The sequence below is a fragment of the Oncorhynchus mykiss genome, chromosome 23, assembly GCF_057628025.1.
Source record: "Oncorhynchus mykiss isolate SJ-2025 chromosome 23, ASM5762802v1, whole genome shotgun sequence".
Classification (NCBI taxonomy): Eukaryota; Metazoa; Chordata; class Actinopteri; order Salmoniformes; family Salmonidae; genus Oncorhynchus; species Oncorhynchus mykiss.
In genome coordinates, this window is record NC_143044.1 from 15,358,631 (window position 1) to 15,379,633 (window position 21,003).

Sequence of the window (21,003 nt, forward strand, 5' to 3'; positions counted from 1 at the left end):
TAGGCTAAATGTGAGATTAAACAAAGATAAGACAATCATTTTAACATATTATTTTCTAAAACATGATTTATATAGGCATAACATATGCCTATTAAATGTTTTTTTGTTAGCATAGCCCACATTAGTGAATTCACTGCCGGCCATATAAATCTTATGTGTCATAATACTCCTAATTAAATAACCTAATAAAAATATGAAAATGTGTAATTACAAATCTTCTAAAAAAATATAGTGTAGGCCTACCATAAGCACGCGTTCACAATAGACAAATGACCATAACAGGAATAGTTTTTTAATGTAGTGAATGAATGTTGTGTGATGGTCACACCTCGTTGAATTCATATCATTGAAGAAAAAAAAATCAACTCACCACATTGCAAGAGAAAAGTAGAGCGAGTGTTCTCAGGTTGCTTCTATAGGCTAATACTCGAACAGTCGAGCGCCACTGCTTGACAGGAATCGTCAGAGCTCCATATATGGTAAAAGCCACGCCCCATGAGCGTCATTTTCTGACTGAGTCTCTCCCGTGGGTTTAGAGTTTTGGCTCCCGGGAAAGATTTCAGTCCTCGGGGAAAGAGGGCTTAGTTTTGCATGTTCCCTTCCATCCTGCAACGACGCGAAAGGCCCCTTATCCACCTCTCCTGTGTACCGGGAACACCTCCACGGTGACCAGCTTCTGCGTGTGCTTGTCTTTTGGAGAAGCAGCACCTTTCAATACCAGGAGTGGTTTATTCAAGTGTCCTGAAGGTTTTGGATGTGGTGCTTCAGGGATGTCGCTACTTTGAGAGCATCATCCACACACAAACAACAGCTATCGAATTTTTCAGTGAATAAGCACAACAAAAAGAAGGAACAATAGCCACTGAAAAAGCCTAGTCTGTTGAACAAGTCACTTTTCCAGTCTGTGGATTCCACACCAACTAAGTAGAGTACTTTGAGAATTGTTCACATCGCTGCAACCCAGGACGGATTGAAAAGGGAGGCGAGAGACCTGTGGACCTGGTTTTCCCCTTGCAAGGCTCAGACGGCATTTACGACTTATCCCGTAAACCCTCAAGGATAACACGTTTGGACGTTTATTTACCGAATTTCACAGGAGGCTCTTTGCACGTAAATTGTTCTAAATGTTTGGGATTCAGGAAACTATATCGCGGGGTGGGACAACGATGAAGGAGGAACCGCTGGGTGGGCTGAATTCTGTCCGCTCATGGATGCACACAGCTGGGGTGGTGGATGCGAACACAGCCGCCCAAAGGTACGCATGCCAAATCATCTGATTTTCTCACGCATTTCTCATATCGACCCTCAATCCCCTCAATACTCTGTATCAATTACGGTCTCCCAATGTCCCCCTTCGGCTCTCCCCTCTTTCATTACATCAGATTACCCTTATTGTGACAAATCAAGAAATCTCTCGTACTCAAACGTGCTTCCACATCTCCACTGTTTTCATTAGCTCCATCATCTGTCTCCCGTGTCTGATACTTAACCGAGATGGTCTCTTGTTTTCTTCCTGCAGTGGTGTTGGCTTGGCACGGGCACATTATGAAAAGCAGCCACCTTCCAACCTCAGAAAATCCAATTTTTTCCATTTCGTCCTGGCACTGTATGACAGACAGGGTCAACCCGTGGAGATCGAAAGGACAGCTTATGTGGACTTTGTGGAGAAAGATAAAGTAAGCGCTTCATGAGAATATCGTTTATTGAATTTCATAATCTTTACTTTGAAATGAACTTGACGTACTTAGAGATGGCTGTGGGTCAATAAAGCAGGTCACGTGCAATATCGATTTTTAACCCTCATTCGTCGATGATAGGAGCGTGGTTGTAAGTCTTATTTTTGACAAATTATACATTTAAAATGATGAAGTATCAGCTAGAAAGATAGATAGATAGATAGATAGATAGATAGATAGATAGATAGATAGATAGATAGATAGATAGATAGATAGATAGATAGATAGATAGATAGATAGATGCTTTATTTTCAGCTGACCATCATCTATCTCAATGTTGGTTATTTTCAGGAACCAAACAGTGAAAAAACTAACAATGGGATACACTACAAACTACAATTGTTGTACAGCAATGGTGAGTGAAACAATTATTTAGATGAATTCAGTATTACCCAAGATATAAAGACTATAAATAATAGTAATAATAATAATGATGATGATGATGATGGTGATGATGATGATGATTATTTTTGTAATCATCATCACCATCATCGTTATCATGCTTATTATCATTTACAGTTAATTTATTTTCTAAATCATTGTTTAAATGTCCTGGTAAAATAATTGATGATGCAGATTATAGATGTATAAATGTTCTGAGTTAAAAAAATATATATTTAAAAAAAAATATATATATATATATATATATATATATATATATATACATATATATATATACTTTATATTAATGATTTTTTATTTTATCATCAGCAATCGTGTACATCTCACACAGCCCTACACCTTTGCCTAAGCTTGTCATATTCCTTCCCCAGGCGTCAGAACAGAACAGGATCTTTTCATACGGTTAATCGACTCCATGACGAAGCAGGTAAACTACCTTTACTCTTATATTCATACAGTTTGCTTACACGAGAAACATTGCTTCTTTCTATACATCACCTGCATTGTGCAAATCTCCACAACCTGTGCAATTCATCACACATGCGTAGTATAACTTATGAGATGGGTTTTCTTTATGCAATCGTGCATTGACTGAAATGGCTTTATATATAGATTGCGTGTTGGCCTATATCCTGTTTTTGAGCGACACATAAGTAAAATTAATCAAGCATTAAGTTAACATTAATTTAGCCTACAATTGTGTACCTATACAATATAAATTATGATTGTTGGCTTGTAATGTCGTTACTTTCTTCCGATAATGATATAATGCTTTTTTTTTTTTTGCCTATTTTTTTTTTTAAATATAAGATATGATAGGCTATTGTAACATAAAGTAGGCCTGGGCTATTTTATTGATATGGAGTTACAAGTAGTCGTGTTGTCTTGTTGAGTCCCTTATTCTAATCTGGTATTTTTAGGCATGTTGCTAAGCTTGACCCAAGACCCATATTAAACACATATAATGTTTGGGAATGTTTTTGAAAAAGCTCACGTAGCTGAAACACTTTCACTCGTAGAACAATTCACGAAATTAAACCCCAAATCTCATCACATGATGTTAACTAGGGAAAAAAGAAAAAGTTATTATTTTAGACTTTTCCACCATGGTGGTTGTTATTACTACTAATTTACCGAGGGTTACAGCAGAGCCATTTAAATAGAGCTGTTAAAGCTTCCACCACTCCGAGGGAAAATTCCTCTGCGAATGATCCGAGTCAATGACGCAGAACAAGCAGTTTATGGATTTCTCTGTTTCTGCAGCTGCAAATATCGACATAAATCAAACCAGTATATATAATCGCCCGGTGCTCATCAAACAAAAAACAAAGCCGTCAAAAAGTCAAGTGGGGTTCCATCCCAGAAAGAATAGGACGTCAACATTTCGGAGTGTAATTGTGTATTTTTTCTCCTTATCATACATTCACACATTCAAACTGTCTTCAATTGAATATAGAAGTGCCGTATAACATGCGTCTTTGCGCTAGGTAGGCTAGTTCAATAAAGGGGAGCAAAGCGACTCTTCAGAATAGAGGGAGGGAGGAACCGAGGGAGGGAGAGCGGCACAACTGATAGCTGCACACCATCTGTTTCAGCCAATGCTCAAAAATTACTCAACCGCACCGCCAGACACCGCTTTTTATCCACAGAAAGATCATTGTTAGCAGCTCAAAAATAAACAACAGATTGCCCATTAACACTTTCCCCCAAATATCTGCAGATTATAACCATATTGATGACACGTCATTTGATCGTCCCTTATGAAAAACTCCCCCTAAAAAGTATTCTTAATATAATGTTATAACAACAAAATATATACGTTGTTATATTATAATATTATACTTATTATTATACTTATACTTATACTTATTATTATTATTATTATTATTATTATCATCATCATCATCATTATCACCATCATCATCTGTTATTATCATTGGACCAACATTTTAACATGTTATTAATTTCGTAGGTTTAGGTCTACACCATGACACTATTTAAAATGTATCACAGTGTTAGTTTTGCAGCAGTGACGACAATATTGCTTTTTCACCAATAACAACAGTAGTTAAATTTTTGGAGGCACTTCTTTTTGACTATTCGGTTTTAAATGCCGTTTACATTTAGGCTACTGTAAAGATGATGATATACAATTGCTCATTATATGTATTTAATATAGCCTACATATTCGTGTCTTTATTTTTCCCAAAGGCGATTATATACGAGGGTCAAGACAAAAACCCTGAAATGTGCAGAGTTCTTCTTACGCACGAAATTATGTGCAGGTAAGTTTTTTTTCTCTCCACCAACTCATCGTTGTTAAAGAAGTATACAGTGCATTTCTTTATTTTCTCCCCACACTTGTTTATCATATTGGCACATGCGGAGAAGGCCTACAAGTATTGGAGTACAAACAGACTGGTGCCCAGGGTAGTTGTAGCCTACAGGGTCTCTTGTTGAATATATTAATATTATTTTGATGCCAGTGAGTCTGCGCCTCAAAACATGGAGTCAGGCCTTGGTTGATCCCACCTGTCATTGGTGATCAGCGAACTTTTTAGCGTCAGTTAACAACGTAAACATCTCAAGCTCTCATGTTCTGCTGCTATCCAGTGGTGTCGTTGATAATAAAAGGAACACCGTTTTATGTTGTTTAAGGTTGCGCTCATTGTGAGATTTGTGAGAATTGAATTCGGATACTGTCGGTTTAACCTTTCTTTTGTTGTACTGTCGCATTGTTCAAGTTGTTTGAGAGCAAGTGCATTAACCTAGAACTGAGAATGATTTGCCTTTTTAATAAGTCTACATAAACTCATCACTCATACAAAATTGTTTACATGCATCCATCACTTATTTGTGACACGTGGAATAGGGTTTGTCCATATATCATTAAATCGAATATGGTGATATTTGACATTGATTATATATCATGAAGAGGATATATCGTGATGTGCAAGACTAGCCTATACTCTATTTGAGTATAACCGGTGCAGTTGTATTAGTTAGGCGGTATCAATATGTTGAAAATTAAGTGTAAATGAATAAACAAAGCCTTATGTTTTGCCATACTAAGATTGTTTATTGACATATCACAAATAAGCACCAAAATTGCACAGTCTTGAATGATCTAGTCATTAAAGGCACAACATGTAGAAGAGGTCTCCCTAAATATTGCCCAAATCTAACATGGAATATGGTGCTTTCTAGAGGTAATCTGTACTGTCAATGTCAAAGAGAAATTGCATTCTGTAGAGGCATATGAAGACTAACCTACTCACTGAGTGAAAGCTATAATCATTCAAGAAGGCATGAGGTAGTGAGTATCCTAGGCCTACTCCATGAGAGTATTCTTCTGTTCTCTTTTGCTCTGGTAAAGCATTAAGTGTATTTTTGCACTTCAATGCACTATTATTGTAAAATCCACTCAAACTATCTCTTGTCTGCATGTTGTGAAAAATGCTTTGTCTTTCTATCCTTGCCATATGGCATCAAATATCATTTAGACCTGCAGCCGTTATACAAATATACATTTTCATTTCAAATGGGAAGCAGCAGTATAGTTGTGTTTAATTTCAGTTTGAATTAAAGCTCCTTATCAAAGAACTGGAGGTATAGTGTAGGTTTAGAGAAAAGATGGTGGAAACGTGATGAAGGATAGATTAGTGCTTTTGAGGCCGTAATTGATAAATGCCCCGCAGAAATATTGGTTTGAGGGTGGCCTCTTGCATCTCCCCCAGAAATAGCAGCCTGGCAATTAGAGGTAAACAAAAGCTGAAGCTGTGAAAAGTGACTCCCCTGCCTCCTGGCCCAATCCCCCCTCCCCTCCCTTCTACTTCCCTCCTCTCAAGCACTAAGGCAAACACTTTACCACAACATGTTGTTATTCTATCAGCATCCATGAAAGGATAGATTTAGTGAATGTTATTTCTCTATTAATTTTTGTTTCCAAATTGAACAGAATGACGTTTTGCCTTGGAAAGCAATACACATTTTTTAAGGGTCTAACTTTCACTCTAAACAGTAACAGCCACTGTTGTGATCTCAAACGTTCTTTCTTTCCCTAGCCGGTGTTGTGACAAGAAGAGCTGTGGCAACAGGAACGAGACTCCGTCAGACCCTGTGATCATCGACAGGTAGGCTCTGCTCCATGTCTTCTCCATGCTGCTGTGATTGTGACCTGTGTTAGATTCAGCCTTATGCTCTGTTGGGAAGTGAGTGAGAACTCCGCAGTGTTGGGGTGCCCAGGTGGGTTGACTCCAACCTTCTGGTCCACTCTGTGGGAACTGTGGCTGATTGTTCTGTAAGCAGGTGAGGGGGGGGGGGGGGGGGGGGGGTCTTTCCCAGCTACCTGTGCTCAGAGAGGCAGTCACCACCTGGAGAGGGGTGTTCAATCACAGGTGCATTGGGCGGGGTATTCATCTAATTATCTATAGGGTTTATGATGACATTTGTCTCTCATTTTCTCTTTGTCTATCGAAGTGGTCGTTATCTAGTTTTTACTATTCTCTAAGGTTCGGCAATGCTAAGATTGTGTGTGACGGTGGTTAGGGCTCTGTTGTGATAACAGTTTGTGCCAGGGATTTTGCTTTGAACCTTTAGGTTACGGTATGTCACATGGATTACAGGATTTGGATATTCAGAGAACATAAACTGCATATTGGCTATTACATTCCTTCCACACAGTATAACTGTTATTCAGACTCCTCTATCTCACGGCTGAAAAATGAATGTGGGTGCGTTTGTGCGTGCCTACGAGTGTGTAGGAGGGAATATCTTCACCATAGAGCCTAACTAACTCTCACCATGGCGTGGGGAGAGACAGCAATGCTAATGTTTGACTAGCCAGAATCACTGTTTACTTAGTGGAGAATGCCTGGTATCTGACAGAGGGGACAACTCTCTTATTAGTAATCAAATAGGGCTGAACAGTTGTTGCCGCCACTCCAGCAGCTTCTCATGCATCAGGAAGTAGGGGCTGCCATGGATGCCTGCCTGGCTGGATTACCACAGCTACTGCTTCTCTAGATGCCTCTCTCTCTGTCTACTACGAGAGCTGGTGTTCCTCTATTATGTAGGACTGGATGTAACATTATGTTATGGGTATTATGTATGTGATTTAAATTGAGCAGCCCAAGGAAACACTTTATCATTCAAATAAATGCACAAATGGCTCTCATCATGCCTTCTCATGAAGTTGATTATCTGATTTATTAGACTAGTGTAGTTTTTGGATACATTGTTCACACTGAAACGAAGTATGAGAGATAAACATCTCACTGATTTCTGCTGCTTTTAAGTTTGATATGTTCTGCCTCAGCGCCTTCATTGAGTTATGTTTCACACTCTATTGTTCCTCAATCTGTGGGACAAAACTGGGAACATAAGCACAATAGCCAAAATGAATGCAAAGCAGAAAAAAAGAGAAGCGGATGGATATTGTAAGCTCAACCAGCTCTGAAAAAAGGCTCCGATTTTTATTGTGACGGGAGTGAATGGGAGTAGAGTATCGTTTTCCTTGCACAATGAGCAGGTCTGTTGAATCACAAAAGCATATGTTCCTCATTAGGCCCTCCCATTGTCTCCATGTCGTAACTATGAGCAGATCAGTTCACCCTCCCAGTCCCACACTACTTCCCATTGACTTCCCACTGACTAGAGGGGGTTGCAACAAGGCTAGTTGTGGAGTTTCGGGATTAACACAAAATAACTGACGTTTACTGTACTGCATACACATGTCACCCAGTTTACCATCCCGATACAGTCATTTTCAGTGAACATATGGGTGAGATTTTGTGAAGCCTCAATATGTTACACACTCTTCTGTCTGTTTCTCATGCAAATTGTGAGTGGCACCTGTGCTGCGGTTGCTTCTGGCTAAAAGTGATTATTTTAAATTGAAGAGAGCTGAGAGTTGACTGTGTGAAAAAAAGACTGATTGTTGAATCAGTCATGTCTTAGATAGCTGCCCGACATTACAGTATAAAACATCTTCAGCTCTGCCACATTTCCTAGAGAAAGAGTAGCATAGCCCAACCTTTAAGAAACAGATTTGGAGTGAATCATTGATGGCATTTCCTCACTGTAACATTTTCCCAGATGGTACAAGGGGAAAGCATACACAGCTAGCTGGCATCTATCAAGACATTAACTGGCGTTCCCATGGATCTGGCATATCCGACTAAGTTTGGGAAACCTATCATTCCAAATGTGTCCAATTTTCCTGTGGTCAAGCCAGACATCTGTTTACCCTATTTTCTCTCTGAGTTTGATGCAGATTTTCAGGAATTTTTTAAAGGGAAAGAATTCTTTAAAAAAGTTTGTTAGATACAGTATAAGCCTAACAGCTGTCACAGAGTTTCAGGGCTGGAGGAGCTTTAAATATTTCACAAGTGACTTTTGATGTCATTACATTATTCATATTTGTTTTCTGGGGAAAGAAAGGGATTATTTTATGTGTGTTTGTGTGTGTGTGTTTGTGTGTGTTTGTGTGTGTTTGTGTGTGTGTGTGTTTGTGTGTGTGTGTGTGTGTGTGTGTGTGTGTGTGTGTGTGTGTGTGTGTGTGTGTGAGCTTGTGTGTGTCTGCATGTGTGTGAGCTTGTGTGTGTGAAGGGACATTCTGTACTGCTGGGGAAAGGCTGACCCTATCTTCTGTGCTGATTGTAAAATTAAAGTCTATTACAGATGTAGGATATTAATTTGAGACAGTTTGCTACAGCAGGAAAATAATCATGCAGCAACAGGAAATTTGAATTATTATGTGGATTATAATTAATTGACATATTTTGTATAGGTTGTTCCATTTTTCCTAAGGGAAATCAAGTCTGAAACATCAGAAGCCTTTTTAAACCCAAAATACACTTAACGTTTTACATTTCCTGCATTGCAGGAAAGTTCTCCTGCATCAGGGTGATCAAATTAAGATCCTACATCTGTATGTTCTGTCAGTCTTTGCATACATACACACATAACAATGAGGGTTCCTCAAGGTTTTTTGGGGGAAGGTTAGGGTTCTATGTACAACTATACTGACCCAAAGAACCCATTGAGCCCTTCAATTGTTCTTTGCTGTTCAAACAATTGATATTTCTTCTTAAATGGTTCTTTCCTCTTGATAAATCAAATTTAGGGTTGGTGGCTCATTCAACTATTTTGGGGTGTGGTTTGTGCACAACTCTTTTTGTGTTGACTAAGTGGTTGACTAAGTCAGTAGTTCTCACCCCCAGCACACCTGATTCAACTTGTTGAATGAACCAGAATAAAAAACCTGTAATGGATCTACAAAGAACCTTTGAGATTGAGAAAGGTTCTTTACAGAACATATAAAGCTTCTTTATAGAACCATCCATAATGGTTCTATAAAGAATCATACAAAATACATCTGTATAGACCCCAAAAGGGTTTCAACCATAACCAGAAACTTTTTGTTAATGGTTCTTTATAGAACCAGGTTCCATATAGCACCAAAAAGGGTTCTGCTTTGGTTACAAGCCAAATAACCCTTATTTGGCACTATACAAACTATTTGTTTTTAGTGTGTATTTTTTGCTCTTCTAATCAGGAATGTTGGAAACTATGTTGGCTCTTGCAGAAACAAAAAGACACTGATTGAATTTGGTCGGTAATTGTATCACTATTGCTATGACTACAGTACTTCACAGTTGGCTTTAATCATATCTTCCCATTATGAAGTCATTGTTGAAAGGAGATGTCACATCTTTAAGCTAGTGGCGCCTTAAAGTTAGTGGGGGCATGGGTATATACAGGCAGTAATTTGAGTCTCTATAGTTATAGTGATGAGGTGCCCAATATCTGATTAGGTGGTTTCCCCATTTACAGTATGTGTAGGGCAGTGTACGCCAAACATAATTCAATTTGTGATGACTCTTCCGCCCTGGTATCTATCTTCACTCTCCTGAATATTGATTTTGTCTTCTCCTGTGTGAAAGATTAGATACATGGTCCAGGCTTACACATTCATTTTGTAATACAAAATAAGAATATCCTGTTGGGAAAAAAAAGAAAGAAAGCGACTCATTCTGGCTGCCAAAGTACAAAGGTTGCTTGTATCACAGAGGAGATGCAGCATATTAGGTGAGGATAGCACAGGAGGGAATGTGTTTTCAGAGCTCACACTGCCCATACATGCATTTTGAATCTAATGTATGTTCACATGTCTTAACATCCATGTCAATGTACACTCCCATTCAGAAAGGAGGACTGTGGACCAGACCAAAAGATGTCAGCTCCACTTATTCCAGTTTTAACCGCGTTCCCTTTCACTTCCTGTCACAAAGGTCAAAGAGCTTTGACCTCTGGAGGCCGCCCAGCTACTGAATAATTCATAACATTGACTTGTTTTTTTCCTTCAGATTTTTTTCAGTCATCAGCACACATGGCTGTGCTGTGGGAGGGTTTTTATTAATTTAGCTCATTTATAAAGGCCTCTCCGCACCTGTTCATGTGTTAATGCAATTCAGTTTTTGGCCTAATGCAAATTTTGCTTAGCTTTTCGTTATGTTGCTCATTAGTGTGCTGTATTTTCTAAATGACTGTGCGTTATCGTTCATTTGCGGAACATCTACTAGGTCATATCCCAGAGTGCAGTGGCTTGGTGTCTGAGATGTTTGTCTGCAACAAAATAACTTGGATGCGTTGGACCACATATGCTTTCTCTTCCCTCTACACAACAAATACAAAAATTGGTGTGTTGGTGTGTTCCCATCTGTTTTTTTGCAAAAGTGAGATTAACTCCCAAGCTGAACAAATGCCAGTATTTATAAGGTCAGCTTTTTGCGTTGGAAATGCTATGTAATGAGAATCAGCGAAAAGGGGACAGACATTAAGCAAAATTTAATTCATTGTCTCCTTTATGTCATTTAATGCCCTGGACTGTCAAAAAGGATTTCAGACACCATTTTAATTACACACGGAAAAAATAAGTGTGTTTTGATAACCTGTGAAGAGAGTTCTGGTTTATTAACTACCTACTGTAAATGACATGTTTTCACAAAGGTAATAAAATTGCACTGTATATGTCGTGTAATTCACCATCCACCCACAAGTGAGAATGAAACAATGCAGAGGTCAGAGCAATGCACAGGTTGTGCTGTTTTTATTTTTATTTTGACCTTTATTTAACTAGACAAGTCAGTTAAGAACAAATTCTTATTTACAATGATGGCCTACCCGGCCAAACCCGTACGACGCTGGGACAATTGTGTGGAGCCCTATGAGACTCCCAATCACGGCCGGATGTGATACAGCCTTGATTCAAACCAGGGACTGTAGTGACGCCTCTGGCACTGAGATGCAGTGCCTTAGACCGCTGCACCACTCCGGAGCCCTAATCCTGGAGGTGTAGCTCATGGATTCTTGCATCATACAGTACAGAAATTGTATTTGGCTCAGGATGGTGAGCATACAGTTTTGAAGTGCAGTCGATTAAAGTTGCTGCCTTTAGGGAAAAACATGCACACACACACACACACACACACACACACACACACACACACACACACACACACACAAACGCATGCAACCACACATACCTATACGCATGTACACACACATCCACATCCATATCCACAAACACTTTAACTTTTCATGTTCATGCCTCAATAATATTATTTCCTTCTTCGCGTTTTATTTACGGCTCTTTTCAATGTAATTCATATGACAGATGTGAGTTTTTGACACCCTGTGAGAAAGGAGAGAAGAAACTGGCCACCCCTGACTGGACTGGAGTGATGTTTGAGTGAAACCTGTCTCCTTTTGAGCCAGAGTAGGAAGAGCAGGAAGTGTTGAGAGCGAAAGCTGTACTTGGCAGCTCTCTGTTGGCTTGCACTTGGTGAAAAATGAAACCCAGACCCTCTCTGCAGCCTTGGAGCCAGAAACTCCTTCCCACTGTTCCAATATCCAGGATTGGGTAATACTGTTCACTAAGCAAAACATTACCTCAAATTATTCTGCTCTGTTTCTTATTCCCTCCTCCCTCATGTTGGTTTTATCGCAGTTTGTAAATGTCAAGACACTTACACAGACGCACAGTATAAATTATATTTTCCAAATTATGCTCTCATGTTTGGGTTCACATGAGTGGCGTCTGAAGGTAACGCGGTGCCTGGTGTTCCCGCGGGAGACCCACCTCACTGGGATAGGATTCCCCAGGGGCATCAGCTAATGGCAAGACTTGACAACAGCACAGAAGACAGGGGTGTTGTGTTTTACTAGTGCTGAGCAGGGGTGATGACTTTAACATGTGTGCAGAGAGAGAAGGAGGTGTGTGTGTGTTAGAGAGAGAGAGAGAGAGAGAGAGAGAGAGCGAGCGAGAGAGAGAGAGAGAGAGAGAGAGAGAGAGAGAGAGAGAGAGAGAAAGAGAGAGAGGTGTGCTGTACAAGAAACTAGTCTGGACCAACAGAGCGACGGATTCGGCTCCAGCTTGACGGCAGTGAAAGACGAAACATGGTTCCACATGTGTTGAGAAAGAGCAGTCCATCTGTCCGCAGAGACAACCTCTCCCCCCTTTCCACCCCATACCTCTCACTCCCTCTCGTCTCCCTTTCTCTTCCCTCATTCTACTCCCCTGGTTCGCTGTGCTGACAGAAACAAGGCCAGAGCTGGTGTGATGGAATGAAGGCTGGACAAAGCGCAACACTGGCCCTCACACACACGCACGCACGCACACACACTCACACACACACACACACACACACACACACACACACACACACACACACACACACATTGGTGCGCGCACACACACTCACACACACATTTTATTTGTAAAATTAGTGATCTTTTTAAATAACAATTTTGATTGTTTGTGTTTTTCTGCTTCGATGAAGTTCCATTGTCTCCTATTACATTCAATAACTCTGTGGAATATCATGGTAACGCTCTACATTAAGCTGCCCTAAAATCCCATTACAATCAAACATAATACTTGAAAAATATTTATAGCGATGAATTCATTTGAAATGAATTTCCATGAAGCACAAGTGTAACACAGTACACAATGAATATTGTACATTATTGAAAACTAAACCTAAATAAAACATGTCGCTCTATCTCAAATATTTAACAGCTTTCCTTTATAATTAAACTCTATAGCTGTTTAGAAGTCTTTGTTTGGCTTCTTAAAGATTTAATGGTGAAAAAGTTTTTTCAAACATCCCCGCATCCTATGAATCACATTTAGATCGGCCAGCGTACTGTTTTTACATGCTTTTCTTCCTTTTGAAAAAGGGTCTCCTTTTTTTCGATTCTTTCTTTCTTTTGGCAAGTTCTCACTCCCATTCAACCCTTATTGGGTTCCCCCTAATTGTCAAACAAACTGTTGGGTCAACCTCAGTCGTATCTGGCCCTAAAACAGCACATTAGGCCCTGGTGAGGGATATACTTTATACGGTATTTCATCGGAGACGGAGTAATGCTGGGGTTTTATGGTTAAGTACCAGTTCACGCCCATGCCATTTGTTCCGCATTAGGCTGGAGGTTTTGTAAATCCGATCAATATGTTCACCGTGATGTGATTCCTTGCCAGGATCTCCCGAGTCGTTCTTTCCTCCAGTACTTTTGTTATGGGATCGGTTGTCGATGCACACTCACGCCACTACCCCCCTCCCTTTCCTCCATCCATCCATCCATCCCTCCCTCCCTCCATCTCCACCTCTATCTATTTCAATTTTCTGAATGTAGCAATTTGTAGTGTGACATGGCTGAGATTAAGATGGGAAGCAGTCGGAGGAGGATTGCATCGGACATGGTCTTGTTCCCATGGCGTGGGGTCACAGGACAAAGATGGGGAATTGTGGGATGGGGTCATCAGTTACCTCAAGGAAACGAGCAGGTCTTCTGGCCGCTCCGATGGCCCCAAGGGTTGCCTGGGATGGATCTGAGGGAAAAGCCCCAGAGAAAGAGTCCTGAACCAGTGTCATTTATTAAAAGTGACAAGTTATTTCTAAGTATAGCTCAGTTTTTTTGTTTCTTTACGATGCTGTCATTTGGAACAGTGGCCCGCTGTCCACGAATCACATAGATATGATACATATAGGGATGACCCCGCCTTTCTACATATCTTCGATTCAGTCTGGGAACATTTGTATTCTGTTTTATGGAGCTAGATTTTCTATTGTTTGAAATAAAACAATTCAGGAATTATTTGACCATAACTGTGAAAATATTTCAATATGCTATAAAATATTTTATCTTTTAAAATGAAAACCACCTTATTGTATGTATCTGATGTTGTTCCCATCATATAATCGCTCCCAGAAGTCTTAGCAAACAGAACCATGTTGCATTTAAAAAAAAACGCTTCAACATCTATTTTGGTGGCATAGTCAGATTCTCATTATTTTAATATTTATCTAAACCGTAACATTAGATTGTTCTAACCAATACTATTGTATTCTAATAGGAGCCTCCTTTCCATTGTGGATTGGTGGGGTTCTCTTGACCCCTCCCCCTTTATAACCTGCTCCAACTGTGTTAATGATATATGACAGAAATGTCCTTGTGCTGGTTCAGTGGCAAGAAAGGTCCTGGCTAGTCTATATCAATTCATCTGACTTATGTTCCTATGTCTTAAATTACCACTTTATGGAAACCTGTTGCTCGCTCCTCTTGCCAAATGAAATCAGATCTCCTCTACGGCCCAGTGTGATATTGATCCATATTCAACACCCAGGCTGCCGATTGATCCCTATTGATTTACAATAAAAACACTCCTCTGCTTGTTCAGCACCACGTTCAATAGGGTTGAAGAAAAAACTGATTTTGTCTTTACCATGCAGGGACCAGAGCCATATAAACATGTGAGACGCTTTTTCATTCCAAGAAAGGAAAAATTGTTCTTGGTCTGAAACCACGACAAAATGGTTAGTGTACACCATTGTGCTGCAACAGAAAAATGATCTACTCAAGTCATGTGAAACAAACTAATAGAAGTGGGTTAATGGGATGGCACTTCTATTAGGAGTCATTTATTGAGGAATGCCTGCCCCGTTTCTGAATTTCTACATTGCAGTGGGGAGGTATAACTGCCATGTACAGCTTGATTTCTGCACGTTAACACAATAAGACTTCCTGTAGCTTGATATGAATAGGCCTCTCTCTCTCTCGTTATCCCACCCTCACATACAGACATGCTCTCTCCCTCCCACACCCTCACTATTAGAGCCCAGAGTATAGAGCAGCCCTAGCAGCGCCAGATTCTGGCATTACCGCGTCATGTCTTAGTCCTAATCTTTCTGACTTCCTCCCCCCCAGACCCTCTGTAAAATAACTGTTCCCATCCAGCTATTTCTAGTCCTGTTGCCGACCTAAGGACATCTGAAAGAAATGATCCCAAATCTCGGACATCCAGGAGTTTACAGTTATATAATGATAGTGAAAACCACATGAGGGAGCGCACATTTTTGGGATGCCTCCCCATCTGTTTGGAGCTATACTGAGGCCAGACCAACAGGACAGCACGGCACCTTTTACCAGCCCTGGTCCAGCCGGTGTAGAACTCATTACATTGTGTTATAAAGCAAATCCAATAGAGCTCCGTCCTCAGTGATTGTGGCACCATCTCTACCCTGGTTGTCCCTGTGTAAGTGCTGGTTGTTTGTTTGTCCTGGAGAAGCTGACGGAGGGCTATGCAGGGACCGGGCCAGCCAGGTCGAAGGCGACGCTAAACCTGAGCTGCCTGGCATTGCTCTGCTCCTTCACCGCTGGCCTTGTTTGGACTGCAGCTCCAGTTTGCTTTCTTAGAGGGAAGCTGAGCCCTCATAATAACGGGCCCTTCCCCCGGGTGGGAAGCTTTGCATAGACAAGGGAGTGATGACATAGCCCGAGAGGCCTTGCCAGTACACCCTTGTGCTCTTAGCATATTTATTTTCTCTGCTCATTGTATGGTTTAAATCACACCGTATTATGTTCGGCCCCTATGCACGTGCCGATCACTCTGATGTGCTGAGGTATATGCTATAGACCTACGGGCTTTGTTTTCACAAATTATTCTGGGGATTACTGACTGGCTGACCCGATTGTAATCTTTATTAGTCTGTTAACCATATCCTCTGCTTTTGGGGCCTTCATAACTGACCTGATAAACCTTGACCATTTTCAGAGGATCCTTGCAAGATCTAAACCTGTTCAATATAAGAACAAGTGTTAATTTGTATACATTCATTGCTTCTCAAATCACTCCCACTCTCAAGAAAATATTTGGACAGTTTGAGACCTCCCTATAGTTTTCCCTATGGTTTCAGAATAACGAGAATGTTTTATTCAATGCCACTGTTGTTTTTTGTTATTGAAATGGCTTGTCGATTCGAATAGAGTCAACCTGGTCTGACAATACAATCTCATTGTATCCAGTGGAGAGTGAAAGCCATCTCAGCAGCGTAGCTTCACCAGAACACAGTGAGATTGGAGGAGGGGGGCAGAGTGAGTGGCTCCTCCAGATGGAGATCCAGGATAACAGAGAATGTCTGGGCCCTTTTCCAGAGATTCCATAATAGGAATCTACCATGGCTCGTCTATTAAGTTGTGCACACCACGAGGAATGAGGAGAGAGAGAGAGAGATGGGGAAGAGGAGATTGTTTAGACTGAGATGGACAACACACATGGCTTCACCTTTCTTGTGCAACTGTCAAATCGAGACTACCAGAAGTCTCAGGTCATGCGGTCTACGACAGTCAAAGAACTGCCTCGCTAGTGGGGAACTTTTTTCAGTCACAGAGGCGCATGACAAGATTTGTTTTTGTTTTCTGTTGGGAATGGGAAAGTACGACATGCAGGTCAGGAAGGTCAGCGTTGGGGTTAAGAGGTCGCAACCTTTTTGGTACCTGAGCAACCTCATATGGTTAAGTCATTTCTCAGGCTCCTCAAAAACGGGGTTGAAAGTAGTGTGTGTGTGTGTGTGTGTGTGTGTGTGTGTGTGTGTGTGTGTGTGTGTTTGAGGGGGTTGAAGGGTAGGTTCTCCAGTGATCTATCAGCAACAGAAGCACATAGGATGGAAGCTACTGCAACTTAACAGCGTAAGACAGATTGGCAGGACTTTCTCAGTAAAGACACATAAAGCTGGAGAAGGAGTCAGAAAGACTGAGTACAGTGGATGTTGAACGTTGACCTCTCATCCAAATATAGAGTATGTAGAACAACTGTATACTCTTCCAATTAAAATATTTTTTTATAACCAAAGTGTTCCTTCTTCTCATACTTAAAAATTGGCAATCATTTTCCACGGTGTCAGTTCTAACCAAGCACCACGTAGTCCCCTAATATCTCTGAAGCTGCATTTGTCTCGAAGATAGTCTATTTGTGTACAGATTGGCCTGTCACTTTGTAAAATAACATTCATGATTTTTTATTGTTGCTCTGCCATCACCCTTTCCTCCTCTCTACAAAGTGGCTTTTGTCGTTTGAGGGAAGTAAACTTCATCAGGTCGACACCGAGGTGTGCTTCACATGTCACTCAGTGGAGCTCTCCCCTAATGAAATGCTGCATACAGATTTTTGCCTGCGGGCTCAAGGGGATAAGACTGTGGAAACAGAATGAAAAGAGCTCATTTCTGCACACACATACGCGCGCGCACACACACACACACACACACACACACACACACACACACACACACACACACACACACACACACACACACACACACACACACACACTTGCTCGAGTGCATCCATGTGAAGAGATCCAAATCTGCAATTTATTCAAATATTGATATTTCTACTTGTCAGGAGAAAGGTGCCTTGAAATTTCCTCTGAGTACTCCTGTCAGAAAAAGAGCGAGAAATATGTCAGATCATTCATAAATAGAGTTCAGCCCTGTGAAGTCGGTAGGGAACAGCAAAAATATATATGATTGTCAATGAAGAATAGAAGCAATATTACAGACTAGCGCTTAGTCTTCCATCATGTCAAACAAGCAGCCCTTGCTGGCCCGTAGTGTAAACTTGCATATCAGTGTGTGTTTGTGTGTGTATGTGTATAATTTCATTGTATGTGTACATGTGTATGTATATTTATCGAAATGTGAATGAGTGTGTGCAGGCCATGTTGTGACTCCTGCTTCTATCTGTTTGTCGACTTTTTCCATCGAGACGCAACATTTCCCATCCTGCAGCAGCCCGTGAGAGCGTGGCCCTTCTGGAGAGGTCCGTAACCGGACGCTGCCCTCCATGTGGTTTGAATTAGGGCCCCTGAAGCTGTGAAGGACACCTCAAATGACGTGAGGCACTCACACACAAATTCCAATCTGCTGAACGGTGGAAGAAAAGTGCTCTCCGGGAATCCTCCGAGATATTTTGGCTCAGTCCGGAGCGATTAAAATAGGGCGGAAACTAATAACTCAAGGAATCATGACTAAATATCCCATGAAATCTGCCTCGCTCAGTAACACCCACATGCACGTCCAAATCAGCCCTCTCAGAATAGAGCTTTTCAAACTAAACCAGAGAAAAGTCTTGTTCTGTACTCCCTTGGCTGAATGGAACTCTCAACACTTGGAGCAGATTAGACAGTCTTGTCTTTCGGCTAGCTACCTCAGACCTGACAGGCATAGGATTCAGATGATGCATAGGGCAGCGAGGCTCCATTGTGCCAAGGCGATACAGAAAAGGACCCAGTATCTCCGGTAGTCATGTGACGCTATAGTTCATAGCAGTTGACGAGGAGCGGTTTGGCACAGCTTGGGACCCATCTGGGTGGTGCAGATACCCATACTGAGGAGCTATTTTACAACTAGGCATCAGTGTGGCTGAAGAGCTATTTAGCATATGCTGCTATACGGGACAATATGCTTCAACATTGCCAGCCGTAGACTAGTGCTCATTTCCTAAAGCTCCATGCAGCATCGGATAGATGCAGAACAATCCAAAGTTTATAATAATGTTGTCATTTCTGTTGCTTAAGTAGAAAACACATCCTACTTTTTAATGACTCCACATAATGGCTGATGTTAAGGCTAGGACCATGGCTGCCAGTTGAGACATTGCCTGTCCATCTACCTGCATAACACATTTCATACCGTGTGTCCATAGTGGGGACATACTCAGACGTTTGGGCTGCAACACAGAACAGTGCTCTGCTGACAGGGTGAGGGTTCATGTTTACCGCCTCAATCCTCCAAACTCTGTGAAGGCATTTTGATCCCTTGTTAAAAATGGTGATATTGATTGGGTTTGTTTTACAAAAGCAATGGCTTGTGTGTGTTTCGGAGTAGATAGTGATAGCGCTGACATGATCCACGTCTTCCTGGAAAACCCCAGAATGGTGCATGAAGCTGAAAGCATTTGAATTTGAAGCGTGCCACATCGCTGAATGGGGCTAAATAGCGCCCAAAAAAATCACAAAGGATCATGGTGAAAGTGGCATCGCTAGTTTGCTACGAGGTAGCCGACCAGCAGAACTTGTGACTTCACTCTCCAGACCGGTTTACTGGGGCTGTCCATATGTGTATACAGTACAGGACATTTGTGTGTTTCATAAGATTCAACTCTTCCCACTATCAAACAGCGACATTTCCCTCAAACTATTTAAATGACGATATACAAAACTGGTGGTATCAACACTGTCTGATAACAACGTTATATACCCTTTTGGCATCCATATCTCTTTCTCTTTCTTTCCTCTCTCCGCAAGTGCCCCACATAGTGCTCTTCCACAGAGATCAGGAGGTCTTTCCCTATCCGTGGTGCTTTGCACGTAGCAGAGTAGCGTGGAACTCACCCAGAGCTGTTGAACAAACACGAGACCAGCCTGTCAATAGCACCTCCGCAAACTAATTGCCTGTCAAATGACCCATCCCCAAAGCTGCCCACATATGCTTTGACTCAAAGCGCACCTTATTAGAAGACAAGAGATACGAGTGACACTCTTCTGTTTGACATCTTGTTTTATTTTTACAATTGTTGTAGCCGTGCAAAGTGCAGTGACCGTGAGATTGCTTTTTAGTCATTCATAAAGGAAATGAAGTGTACAATTAGGTTGGTGTAATTTTACTACACAGAGCAAAGGTTACGGTATGTAACAATTTATTTTTTACATGGTCATAGACAGCACACTTTGCACCAACTGCTATTGTTGTGTTTTTTTCTGAAGTCATTAGACTGTAGTAGTGTAGTAGCCCATTGGCTTGTCTGTTAGCCTGTAGTAACAGTACAGTGAGATTGACACAGCTGGGGAGAGCAGCTTGAGGCTGCACGCTCAGGAATACACAGGGGGTGTTCAAAGCCCCTCTCTGAATCCTGATCAGAGAGCTGCCCCGGCCAACTGATGGCCTATTAAATATACATGGGCAGGGGTCAGATCTGGAGGTCCCCGCTTCCTCCAAGCCATGTGCACTTAAGCGGAAAGGCTGGGCAACAATAAAAACCTCCTCTCGCTCCAGTGAGCTCTCCCCTGACACCTTCACCTCCAGTGTGTACGTCAAGTACAGCGCTCACCTAGCGCTACATTACAACCCTGCCTTTGTGAAAAGGACAAATTATGAATTCTTTACACTGGTAATTATATATTTATATTCAATAACACCCAAGACCTCGCTGTCTCTCCTTCCTCTAGACGTGGACAGATAGCCTTAGTTGATACAAAGAGAAAGAATTTTAACTGTGGTTTTACTGTGGTGTGATGGTTCGACATGTGATTCAGTAGGCTAGGAAGCAGAGACAGAGAGGAATGCTGGAGTGGTCCTTCATGCCCAGGCGTGATTAACATATTCAGAGTGACAGTCACTCTGTGTTTTTCTTTAAGCCTGCCCTGTCGGCCTAATGAAGTCAAACAGCAGTTGATCAATTAACCCAGTGGTGAGCCACTTGCGTCAGGGATAACCCATTTACCAGGTGTCACAGTAATCATGTCGG

At 41.3% G+C, this 21,003-nt stretch overlaps 1 protein-coding gene across 8 annotated transcripts in view; it reads left to right on the top strand.

Annotated features, from left to right (window-relative positions):
- The first annotated feature begins 409 nt into the window (after positions 1 to 409).
- Positions 410 to 21,003, top strand: part of LOC110502484 (transcription factor COE3) — a 72,548-nt gene continuing 51,954 nt past the window's right edge. For 2 of the 8 annotated variants that reach the window (XM_036960004.2, XM_036960008.2), the window contains exons 1-6: positions 410 to 1,255; positions 1,520 to 1,676; positions 2,028 to 2,091; positions 2,510 to 2,565; positions 4,350 to 4,423; positions 6,203 to 6,271. In XM_036960004.2, the coding sequence (XP_036815899.1) occupies positions 1,125 to 1,255; positions 1,520 to 1,676; positions 2,028 to 2,091; positions 2,510 to 2,565; positions 4,350 to 4,423; positions 6,203 to 6,271 (551 nt within the window). In that variant the 5' untranslated portion in view covers positions 410 to 1,124. The remainder of the gene's footprint in view (positions 1,256 to 1,519; positions 1,677 to 2,027; positions 2,092 to 2,509; positions 2,566 to 4,349; positions 4,424 to 6,202; positions 6,272 to 21,003) is intronic. The other 6 variants (XM_036960007.2, XM_036960011.2, XM_036960005.2 and 3 more) reach the window with 4 other exon arrangements.